Below are 13,020 nucleotides of genomic sequence, written 5' to 3' on the forward strand. Positions count from 1 at the left end.
AAGAAAAAGGAAAAAGAAGTTCATCCTTCAGATTGAATTCTCTAGCAAGGATAAGCTTTCTTTTTGGTGTGAGCTGTGTCCTGGTTTCAGCTAAGATAGAGTTAGTTTTCTTCTTCATAACTGGGAGTTAGTTTTCTTCTTAGTAACTGGTACACTGCTGTGTTTCGGATGTAGTAAGAGAATAATGTTGATAACACACTTGTTTGGATCGTTGCTAAGTAGTTCTTATGCTAAGTCAAGGACTTTCCAGTGTCTCATTCTCTGCTAGTTAGGGGCTGCACAAAGAGCTGGCAGGTAGCACAGCCAGGACAGCTGACCTGAACATGATACTCCATACCATAGAACATTATTCTCAGTATAGAAACTGGTGGACTTGGCAAGGAGCGAGTGATTGTTTCTCAGGAATGGACTAGGAGTTAGTCAGCAGGTTGTGAGCACTTGTATTGGGTATAATTTATATAATTTATTTCTCTTGGGTTTTCTTTTTCTCTCTCTCGTTGTTGTTGTTGTTGTTATTATTATTATTATTATTATTATTTACTTTGTTTCTCTTATGAAACTGTTCTTAATGCAGAAATGTTATATTTATTTTCTGATTCTCCTGCCCATCCTGCCGGGGGCTGGGGAGTAAGTGCGTGTGTGGTACTTGGCTGCCATCTGGGGTTTAACCATGACAGTGGAGAGATGGATGTTTGCTGTTTCCCTTATGTTTCATATTCATATTATGTTTCCCTTATGTGGAAAAGACAAGTGAAAGGATTTGGGATGAAACTTACTCAAACCTTATTTCTGTCCCAGTGTGGACAACATGTCAACATCCCCCTGCCGCACTTTTGTTTTGGTTTTCTGTGGTGCAGAAGATAAGTGTTGAGTTCACTAGTACAAAAGCAAATGATGCATGGTAAATTCTCTCTGTAAGAAGGAAAGAGGGTCACGTTATGTCCTCTGAGGTAGCTAATTTGAGCTCCCATGTCTTTTGTCAGTAGCATATGTCAAGACTAATTTCTTACGTTGACTTGTCTTTTCCATAAAAGCAATACATTCTCCCTGTTTTTCTGCCTGTGGTTAATTGTTGTAGATACACTTCCATCTGAAAGAATGGAGCTTCACCACTTTTCCTGCTTTTTTTCCAGTAATGATGTCCAAATTCATTATCTTATCCTCCTGTACCACCTGAAGATGGGGAATTTGAGATAAAATGCACAGAAGTAAAAGTTCCCAGGTGCACCTGCAGCTTGCACAAAGGATTTTTGTTTTCTTCTTTTAAATTGCTAATTGCATATTATGCTTTGCATAGTTGTGTATCTTCACACACTCAGATTGCTTTCCAGTTAGTTCTACTTGTAGAGGTCCTGGGAAAAAAGAAGGAAATACATTAGACTTTGTCTTCTGAATATGAGTGATCAGTATTATACCTACTGAAACAAATGACAAAGTTCGTGTGCATTCTCATGATTCAGGCCTTATAGAATGAACAAAGCTGATAGAATAATGGTCAAAGTAATAAGAATATTAGTAACAAAATGCTAAATTCAGTTAAAAGGAAATCCTCTTTTTTTTATCAGGTGTGAAGTGACCACTGGCATTTAGGTCCTAAATGTCAGCTCACATGTTATTTCTTAAGTGCTTTTCAGTGCTCTCAAATGTTGGACCAAAAATATGAGAAGACTTCACTGGTTTTTAGCTTTAAAGTATAGATTTAATTGTATTTCTAATTAAATAATACAAATAATATTTCGATGTGTAACTACATTTCATTATTTTATGGAGTTCTGCATTAAGTAAATTCAGGTATCATACTCAGAGATTAAAATTTTACTATTGTCAGGTAGGTCCACTGAAATCAAAGCAAGTACATACTGTGCCACGGTAAGAAAGTATTTTGAAAGTACTATGATCCAAAATGATAATTCCCAAAAGACGTTTACAAGGGACACTTTCCTGAAATGAGGCTGCGTTCTAGCATTTAAGATTCTAGATATTTACTTTTGCCAGAAGTCACAGTGAATTCCTAAGTAGGTTGAAATTAATAGGGTTTCTCTGCAAATACACTCATGTAACAGAGTTTGGAATCTGGCCTTTTCAGGCTGCTTTTCTTTTTTAAACAAACCCCAGTTTTTCTCAAAGACGTTATAATTTGCTAATGTCTTCGAGATTTTGCAGTTCCTTTATATGCAGTGTTACTATGTAAAATGACCTGATAATATGCAGTGAAATGTAGTATGTATTATTCAAAGACAAACTTCCAGTTAACCTCTAGGGAACTGTTTTTGCCTTAGGGCAAGGTAATTTAGTTCATGCAGCATCATTAAACAGTAACTTGTAAGACATTTTTTGAATGAAGATTTTCGTAGGAAAATCTCACAAATAAATTAAAAGCTTCAACTGTGCATTAATGATGAGGTCTTGTAAAGATTTGTTTACAGGGCAGATATTTAAGCAACTGGCCAGTGAAATCTGATTCTGGACAACCAACTAGTGAGAATACTGGCCTTCTGAGGTACTGGTATCAGATAAATTTTTGGTTTTGTGGGACTGTGAAAGTATGGCAGTTTAAAGAACACACATAAACCAGCAACTGAATATAAAAGAAAAAGAAATAGGACAGTGTTTGGTAGACTTATTTTCATTTTACTTCATGTTCTTGATCCCATCAGACAAGGCCATTCGAAATCTCCCATAGAATATGAAACACAATGTTACAAAATGTGTCCACTGTGCTGAGATTTTCTATATGTTTATGAAAGTGCATATTATGGAAAGAAGTTTGTATTTATAGCACTGTTTTATGTTTAATCTTCTAGAGCATGGTTGTGGGGAACAATAAAAGATTGTTAAAAATCCTGAATGTTGTCAGATGAACTTGATGTGAAATGACAATTTTCCACATTGAGATTTCTTTTCTACTTGTTTCCTTTTCTCTCTCTCTTTTTTTTTTTTAAGGGAATAAGAATGAAAATTTACAGTTAGATTTTTTTTTTTGAAGGGTTGCAACGTGTTTGTCATTTGTGTGAAAAGCAGGTAAGATAAATCTGAAGGCTAACAAATTAAGCATTCAAGTGAGGAAATGCCAGAGCTGTTTGCCCAGATTAGCTATCTAAATCTTTGTTGTGAAATGGCACAGCTTGCTCTGTCCACCCACAAACATGCAGCAAAAATTAAAGGTTGTTCAGCTACCTCTTCCAGTGTGTCTCTTCTCCAAAAATTTCTCCTCGAGGTCTGACTAATTAAATGTGCATGTATTATTTTTTTGAGTTATATGCTTCCCGAATATTAAAAGTAAAAAGCAAAACAGCAAACTACACTCTGCAGGCAGACTGACTTTTTTCCCTGAAAGGTTACACTTTTGTCCAATAAAATAGATTTGTCTCTATCTCTCTGCCAAACTTCAGTGTTATAACTCTATTTGTACCTGAACTAAGATTTTATTTGTTATGTTTATCTTTATTCTCCTACTAAAGGAGAATACTATCTTTATTCTCCTACCAATGCAGAGCTTTTTCCAAGCAAGTCTAAAACTCAAGCTGGGAGTTCCTTGGCCCCAAACACAAATTATAGGCAAAAAGTTTGGTTTAAATCTGCAGCATTAATAAATATACTAAGTTATTTGACTTTGTTTGTAAGCACTTGTGCAAACAGACTGTGCGTCTTAAGTAATGCACAGAAGTGCATTGTAAGATAAAAGCTGTTGTTTAGCCACAATCCATTAAAACGGAGGGAAGAGCCTCGCAGTGATACTGAAATTGAATCAATCCAATTGAATTTGAAGCAAATGTTACTCATCCATCAGGAATATTATTCTGGGCTGAGCTCCAGTTTTACTGCAATGCTCTTCTAAAAATTCCATGCGATTATTTAATGATCCTACATGGCTAGTGATTCTGATTTAAACATCACTCAGGAGTTCTCAGCTGGTGTCATCATGTAGCGTCCTGGTCAATTCTTCTGTCCTGGTTTAGAGGAAATAGTGCCATCTAACGAAACTTCCTTTCCTTACCTAAGAATCATAGCTTTTCCCCAAGAGCTGCTAAGCAGACATTGAGCAGAGGATAACTGCTGAAGGAAGAGCAATTCAAAGAAACCCAATTACTCTTCATTAGCTTCAATGGCTCTGAAACCCCTACCAATGCACACTTCCTTTCCAAGCTGGTTGTTCCTTTGAAAGGTCCAATCACTGAACTTATTATACAGTAACTCTTTGCATCAGGTTGATTAGATGGAGAATTTTGTTGGAGAAAATAAAATTTCAAGCAGGGAACTCTTGCATCCTTGAAAAGAAATATGTGTAATAATTAAAAAATTATATGCTGTGAATCTTTTTTCTGAATGTATACTCCAATAGTGAAGTAGCGTTTGGGAAATGATTACCTGAAGTGAAATTCAGGACTAATTAAAATGGAAATACTTGAATCTTCTATTTCCCTGCTGATCCCATTTCATAACTATAGTGTATTGTCCTGAAAGCTTACTGGAAAATGGAAAAGTGTTGGAAAATAGCTTGCCAGGGTAAAATTTCCTCTATACCACATACATCTGCCTTAGTGACACATGTGCTTTTGTGTTACAGATGTATAGGTATGAAATGTAACTTTTTTTTTGACAAACATAAGCAGCATGCAACAAGCCTTTTTTAAAATTAGTGGAACTATTTGTATGATTGAAGTGGAAATACTGGAGTAATTAGCTGATTTAGAACCTTAGATCTCATCTGGCCCTTTGTCCAGGAAAAATATTTTTTTGTGTTCATATTCCCACATAAATTAGGCTTGACTTGACTATCTTCAACTTTCTTAATACAGAAAATGATTGTTGTTTCTTTAATCTGACTGAAACCATTTGATCAAGGTGTAGAGGAAGGCAAAAATATTTTATTGTTAAATAGTATTAAAAAGACATAAACTTCAGGAGAGCTGTGATTTTGTAACTCATTTGTCATCTGTGAAAATGTGTTTCTGGAACATCAGGAGTCTTTAAATTGTCAAGACCAGAAATTTAATTTCTCTAAAAGTGTATTAGTATTTAGAAGATTATTTTATTTTTGTGGAGATTTTTTTTCTCTTTTTGCCCCATTGGTTTGGAGGCCTTTTCTTTTAGATATTTGTCCCAAAGATTCATGTTGTAGCCTCCAGATATGACAAACCTGGTAGAAATTCTGTCTTATCTGAGGATTGTCACCAAATGAAGACTTAAAAAGGTCTTTATTTTCGTAATGATCCCATAAAAAGTACCATCACCTCTTTTTTTTTACAATGACAGAGCAGAATGACAACCATGTAGCCAAATAGATCCCTTTGGTTTGATCTCAACCGGACCTGCAAATTTACAGCTTTGTCATCTTTGCTTCGTGATGCACACTGTCTTGATATAAGTTGCAATTCCAGACCAGTAAGGCTCATAGTGATTAATTTGGTTAGCATATAACCCAAGAGTACAGGCAGGTGTTGTAAATTATTAGACCCTTTGCCCACGGGAAATATAATGTTTTCATTCTGAGATGTACTGTACAAAATTATGCACTTTTGTTGCTTCATTATTAATTCTCTTTCCATCTGTTCTAAATGTGCTTGTACTCAATACTTGCATTCTTTAAAAGCTTAACAGAGCATGTTTCCATTAACTTAATATATGAGTAAAGAAGAAATTTGACATAGGACTTCCATATCAGTGTGCAATATACACGCTGAATTCCCTACCAGGTTTTATTTTTGACCCCTGTCTTTCTTCTGAGGTAAATGCTTCACTGACTGATTTGCTTAACAGTCATTTTTGTTACATGCATTATATTTTACTTGGCTAGCAATGACCTCCTGCGTTTTGTATTTTGTATATATAATCAGCAGACTGTCAGAGGGCAGGTTTTTTTTTTTTCAGCTTTACTGTAACTCCCTTCTTCTATTTTTTACGTTTCTTGTTTTGACAGAGTAAAATTTTAGATCTGAGCCCTCAGCTGTAGTGTTCCTGGGGCCTACCTAAGAGAGCCAGCACTGATGCAGCTTACTGTTTATTGAATTAAACTTTTTGACCTCTTCTTTCTGTTTTTAAAATTTCTAACCTTAGAATTTATACTGTGAGGAATAAGTCAGTCATTTTTTGTGCTTGAGAGAAGAGCAACGAATACAAAAACTCCCCATTTTGTGGGCAAGTTTTTTCAGTGCAATAAATTATGCACGGAGTGAAATATTTATTGCTTTGGTAGAAAATGAAGGAATTCCATGGAAATGAGAGGGTAGTAATGCAGAGTTAAGCTTCACAGAAGGACAAAAAAGCTATAGGTGGAGGACTGGAGAATGTGAGAAAGAGCAGTATGGGAGTGGTAAGTAAAACTTGGAATATTTTAAAAAAATAATTCTAGGTATTTGATCCTATGGTCCTTCTGGCTCCTGACTCTTAATTGTTCAGATAATTTTGTTGTCTTCCTTGAGATTCATTTAGCACCCTTCCCATACCACTTCATTTCCCATCAATACAGAGCTTTTATGATTATTTAGCTATGCTCACTGATAGACAAGTTTTGGAACAAAATGTGAATATGTGGTTTGGGACTGGTTTTTTTTCCTTATAGTATATGAAGATATTGTTTTGTAGCTTTTCCTAGTGTTCTCTTGCCATTACAATCTCCACACTCTGCTGTGTTGGCAGTTTCTAGGGTTCAAATGACGGATTGAATAGTTAAGATCAACACTGAAAATTTGATTGGCTCATGTGTCAAAGCATCTGAAAGTGTTTGAACTATCATGTCTGCTGATATGGAAAACTCTGTCGTCTGAGCCCTTCTAGACTGCAGCTGGTGGGGATACCTTTAGTAGGGCTGCTTAGTGAAATCAGGTGTTTGGATATCTCTCCCTCTGTAATAGAAAATTTAGAAATATTAGCTACAGCTTGTTGAGGTATCAGAGTATGGGCTAAGAAGCTGTATCTCTTTTAACCTATTTTGTTGTCTTTGTCATATCAAGTAAATTCAGAAAATTATTGTGAAGATATTGTGCATAGTTGGTGGACTCTTCCTTGACTGTGCTAGCACCTTTAGTCCACTCTAGGGACTCGCTGGGCTGAAGGCTTTTCTGTCTGTCCAGTCTTTTTTTTCTTGACTCATTTACATATCACAGCTTGCTGTGGTATGAAATATTCCAGGTGCAGTAGACACTGACAGAAACTGGGAGAGTTATTTCAAATATATTTTAGTATCCTCACACCTCCTCTATTGATACTTTTAATACCAAAAATTCTTCCAGATGTCTACTTGTGAAGTGCATTCTGATCTCTCTAATGAAAACTGAAGCCAAGAATGAGTAACACTTCCGCAGCTATCAATAACTTCTTTAACTATTCCTTTATTTCTCCTTTCACATTTTGAGAAATTATGGTTCCCATCATCTTTCTCAGGCTTCTGTCTTCTGATATGCTACAAATCCTCTTCCTACTAATTTTCATACCTGTAGTAGCTTCATTTCCTTTTTCTGTGTTAATCACAGCTTATATTTCCTTCTAACTTTTTTCATTTGAAGATAAATACAATTTTATCTTTTAAAAATATTTTTGTTATTTTTTAAATAAGGGAGAAATAGATCCTTACTGTCATCATTAGAATGTACTTAGTCTGAGTTTTTGGTGTCTTCAGGTAGTCTGTTAACACTTTATCCAGTGAGCTACCTTTTAAACAACCTGTCTGTTAATTCACCCTCTGAAATATTTGTAGAAGGTGCTTTTCTGCACTTTCCCTTTATAAAGATGTCACTTGGGAATACATTGCAGTCATTACAGAAGGGGCTTTCTGCAGTTCTCTTGTGTTCCATGTGTAGTGTGCTGCTCCTTGAAACTGTCCTCTGGTGGTCCCTCAGGCTTGCTGCTCTGATAAATGGTTATATGTATTTTCCAAAAGTGTACAAAGTGCCTGCAGTGTGTCCCTGTGCTCTGTATTTGTCTTCACCATTGCTGCGCTCTCTGCCTTCAAGCCTCTCTAACATCCCCTGAGATTTCTGTGACACAATGTATACAACTGTCTCAGTAAAACCTTTCTATCTAGGCATGCAGTTTTGCTCTCTAAAGACTTATTTTGATAGCAGGAAGTCAGTGCTGCCATATTTCCATAAGAGTATTCTGCACTGCAGTTTCATTCCTTGTTACGAGTGTCCAAAAATTATTTATTTCAACAAGATTTTGGGACATACTTCTTGTACCTAAGTTTGTAACTGGTTTCCTGTATGTGACTTAAAACCAGACATTCTGTTTTTAATTCTGATGAATTTGGGGGTCTTTTATGATGGGGCCATGGCACTGGTGAATAGGGGCAAAGCAATTGACATCATCTACCCGGACTTATACAGTGTTCAGTGCTGTCTTGCATAACATCTTTGACTCTAAATAGGGGGTCATGGATTTTGACGGATGGACTCGGTGACTGGTGTCCCTCAGGAGTCAGTGTTGGAGCTGACACTGCTCAGCATCTTTTCTTTGGTGACATGAACAGTGGGATTGAGGGCACCCTCAGCAAGTGCTCTGACAACACCAAGCTGTGTGATGCAGACACGTTGGAGGGAAGGGATGTCAGCCAGAGGGACCTTGACAGGCTTGAGAGGTGGGTTTATGCAAAAATCATGAAGTTCAACAAAGTGAAGTGCAAGGTCCTACACCTGGGTCGAGGCAATCTCAGGCATACTTACAGGCTGGGAACAGAATTGATTGAGAGTGGGCCTGAGGAGAAGGACTTGCAGGTGATACTTGACAATAACTAAACATGAACCAGCAATGTGTGTTCACAGCCCAGAAAGCAACTGTGTCCTGGGCTGCATCAATAGCAGGTCAAGGGAGGTGATTCTACCCCTCTACTCTGCTCTTGTAAGACCCCACATCCAGCTCTGGTGCCCACAAAATAAAAACAACATGGAATTGTTGGAGAAAGTCCAGAGGAGACCACAAAGTTGATAGGAGGACTGGATCATCTCCCTTACGAAGACAGGCTGAGAAAGTTTGGGTTGTTCAGCCTGGAGAAGAGAAAGTTGCTTGGAGATCTCATAGCAAGCTTCCATTATCTGAAGGGGGGCTACAGGGAAGCCAGAGAGAATCTCTTCATCAAGAGCTGTAGTGCCAAGACACGGGAGAATGGCTTCAAACTGAAAGAGAGTAGGTTTATATTAGATATTAGGAAGAAATTCTTTACTGTGAGGGTAATGAGGCAGTGAAACAAGTTCCTCAGAGAAGCTGTGGATGCCGCATCCCTGGAAGTGTTCAAGCCTCCTTTGTGGCTGAGGGGGAACTTGAGCAACCTCGTCTAGCGGAAGGTGTCCCTGTCTGTGGTGGTGGGGCTGGAACTAGATGATCTTCAATGTCCTTTCCAACCCAAATAATTCCACAATTCTATGATTCTGTTTCATGTGATCTTTTTTTTCCTTCTTAACATTGTAGAGAAAAATCCCATGAGTAAGTGGCAATACATGTAAAGGTTTTGTTGCTTTCTGTTTGAACTTTATAAACTTTCATGTAATTCTCTTTCTAGGACATGATGTATTTGCTTTCTCTAGGGGTACTTTATGCTGAACTTTTTGTCCTTCTTCAGCTGTCAATTTTCTTCAATCCTTTAGATTAAGATTTCTATCAGAGGATGAGGATGACATAAATGAGTCTCATGTACCACAGGATCTAGAATCCAAAGTGTGAAGTCAGATTTATCATACAAGAGGCTTTGCAGAGTCTTATTTTGGTGTAAGGAAGACTTGCTTCTGTTAATTAACCAGTTTTTAATTAAGAGGAAATAAATCTCTCCTAACTAGAAGCATGAGCTTTTGACAATGCTTAATTATGTCAAATTGAATTTGCGCCTGAAGATACAAGAGAAAAAGTTTGCCTTGAAGGTGATACAGAAGTTATAGTGAAACTGAATCTGAAATCAGTTGTCATGTAATAACTTTGAAGTTATTGGTGTAAAAATTAAAATAAATCATTATACTTGAACAAGAAAGGGCAAGGGAAAAAGGCACTTCTCACTTATTTTTCCCCAAGGAAAATGTTTTCATGTATCACCAGGTACTTGATTTTGTTTATGCATATAACTTGTTCTGTGAGAATATATTTTCTCTCTTATCAAATTGAAGAGCATAATTTTTGCTCTTTTCCACAACAGTTTGCTCAGTCTCCACTTTTCTATTATTCTCTGGGAGTCACTGTACTGTAGTCAGTGAATGAAATCCTGATCATTTGAAATCTATATGTATGGCTAGAAAATCTTAGCGTAACTCCAGGAAATACAACTTTTTAAAACAGAGATATAAAAAATAGCCAATACCTTAGATGAATAATTATATTTTGTGAAGTACTTGTGCAAACACAGATTAAGTTTTAGAACTTACCTGCCATATTTTTTCAGCTGATTCACATAAACTTTTTTTGGCACTATTTCAGGATAAAACAGGAATGGAATTTGATACTAGAGTGCCGTAAGAAAGGTATTCCTCAATCAAAATACCTCAAGAATGGCTTTGTAGACATCAATGAGAAGGATCTGGACACTTATGGAAAGACTCCTCAGCTCAAGAAGAGTTGTGCTTTGCCAGATGGAGCAAATAAGGAACAAAACAAGTTTATTTTTCAGCTTTCTGGAGAGCAGTGGACGGTAAATATAATGGAAAATATGTTTCTGTTGGTGAAGAGTTCGGGTGTCTTAGACTTTATCTTTTAATCACTGCTTTTGTTTTAATGGGAGATGCATATTAAGTTGATGCTTTTTCACAGTGTTAGAAGTGACTAAAGCATTTTCTACCTCAGCCTGAACTAGTGGTTTAGTTTTTAGGTATGTGTATTTTAAATTCTCTGCTGATACATGCAATTTATCCCTCTCAAAAATTTTGGTATGAGCAATAATGTTGCAATAAGATTATCTTATGCTAAAATTCCCAGATGGGTGAAGAGAGAAGAAAATAATGTCTGTTGTCTTATTGCTGTCTTCGACTAATCAGAGATCTGTGTTCTTGCTCTAATGGTCTGATAACACTTTCTCAAGCTCTACTCAGTTTGAAACTAATATTAGCATCAATCCACAATGGTCTTACTGAAAAAAAAGCATATTTGACTTGCAGATATGTTTGATGTGAAATACCAGTTTGCAGGTAAGATGTGAGTTAGTGCTGGCTTGAAATTGAGCTAGTGTTCTGAAGCTTTCTGGAGTTGTAAAAGCTTTGATTGATATGTATTCAGAGAAACACTACATTATTTATGATGTGAAATCAAAATTTTGATTTTTCTGTAGCATTTGCATTTAAAAAAAGTCAAAATGTTAATTGATAAAAAAAGCTAGAATTATTTTTTGATTGACCTGAAGTGTAACATTACCTAGATTTGATTTTGAATCTGATGGTGTTTTCTTTTTCAGTTTTCATTTTTTTCTTGCTTTAATTTCTTTCTGAATAAACCTAGAATAGTGAAAATTTCTGGACTATAGAAAACCCTGGTTCCCATTCAGCTCTACTAAGGATACTCTTTCTTCAACTGATACCAATCATTGATGTGATAGGACTGGCTGCTGGAGAATTATCACATCTCTTCATTCAAGAACTTGGGGTTTTGAAAGTGATGTTTAAGATGTGTAGTCAAATACTTCATTCTTTTGGGTATTATAAACCTTAGCTTAGTGGTACCTTAGGTAAAAAAAATGAGAGAGATTACAGCTCCTTAGACACTGATATAGTAGCAACTGCAAATATCCTCAGTTCATCAGGGAAGAGTTGCATAATTAAACTTTTCTTTTGCTTATTCTCTTTTGCCAAACCATTAAAATTTTGCTTTGTCACCATAACCTAGGCTTTACATTAGGAGGCAAAATCAAACACACATTTTGTTCTGTTTTCCAGAGTATGTAATTTTAATTTGACATTCTGAAAAATCCCATTCTGAAAAAACACCATTTAAGAGAAATTGGTGTACTGTTATGTACACTATGCCACCTTGAGCAGTACATTCCTAACCACCATGGGCTTTGATATCTCCTTAACAGATGCTCAGTGGGGCCACATCAAACACACATCAGGTCTCATGGTCCAGCTCTAGCCTAGCTAAAGTGGGTGTCCTGTTTCAACAATGAACTGTGACATAGTTCAGATGTCTGCAGAAAAAGATACAATCAAAGATTATTTATTTAAAGATCAGTGCTCCTTTAAAATAAAAAATAAATGTCACTTTCTAACAGCTGAAAATTATTTTAAAATTGTGAAAACTCACTTGACAAAGTTCTGAAAGAAGTGTATATCAACTTACTGCAAAAATTTTGTAAAGTTTTTATGTTATACAAATCATACCACTCATTTTGTTTTTTTAAAAACTGAACTGGTGCTTCTGAACCAAAGACAGAATCAGATATTATACTGTTTCCCCCCATTACTTTCTCACAAAAAGAAAGTAATTCACATTTAAACAAAATGAATTTTCAGACTATAAAACCAATGCTGCACAGTCTAGCAATCTGCACATTAAAAAAATCTGTGGGCATATGACAGTTTCCTCAGAGAAGCCTGTATGTTATGTAGCTGGGAGCTGTGTTGTCTATTGTGGTTTAGTTTTTTTGATGTGTTTTGCACACAAATACATCTATGAGTTGAAAGTTTCAGTGATTAAGCACTCAGGGACTTGGAGAAGTCAGAGCTGGGATTACCTGTGCAGATTTACGGGCACATAACCAGCTGGATTTGCTGTTGACTTGGCACTTACCATTGGCAGCAGCAAACAGCACAGTCCTGTAAAGTATCCATTTGGGGACGAGCAGCTGAATCTTCTATCTTCCTTTTACCTGATAAGTATTTCTATTATGTTTCCCCTTTCCCCTCATCAATGAAGCAGTAATATATCCTCTAGACAGTTGATAGCTAAATCTGAGTAGGTTGCTGGTGTGTCTTAGAGGTTTCATTTTGAGAACAAGGCTTGCTTCTGGGCCATACCAGTTCTTTTTATGTCTTCTGGGAAGCTAAGTTTCACAGAGGAGTAATCCCCAGCACAAGGATATGGCTTTACCACATCCTTCTCATAGGCCTCAATGTC

The 13,020-nt window shown here is 36.5% G+C and overlaps 1 protein-coding gene across 3 annotated transcripts in view; it reads left to right on the forward strand.

Moving 5' to 3' along the window:
* LRRC2 (leucine rich repeat containing 2) overlaps window positions 1-13,020 on the forward strand; it is a 92,643-nt gene that overhangs the window by 13,091 nt on the left and 66,532 nt on the right. For all 3 annotated transcript variants that reach the window (XM_082301564.1, XM_082301565.1, XM_082301566.1), the window contains one exon: window positions 10,396-10,606. In XM_082301564.1, coding sequence (XP_082157690.1) covers window positions 10,396-10,606 — 211 coding nt within the window. The remainder of the gene's footprint in view (window positions 1-10,395; window positions 10,607-13,020) is intronic.

Source organism: Coloeus monedula (assembly GCF_965178545.1).
Source record: "Coloeus monedula genome assembly, chromosome: Z".
NCBI classification, from domain to species: Eukaryota; Metazoa; Chordata; class Aves; order Passeriformes; family Corvidae; genus Coloeus; species Coloeus monedula.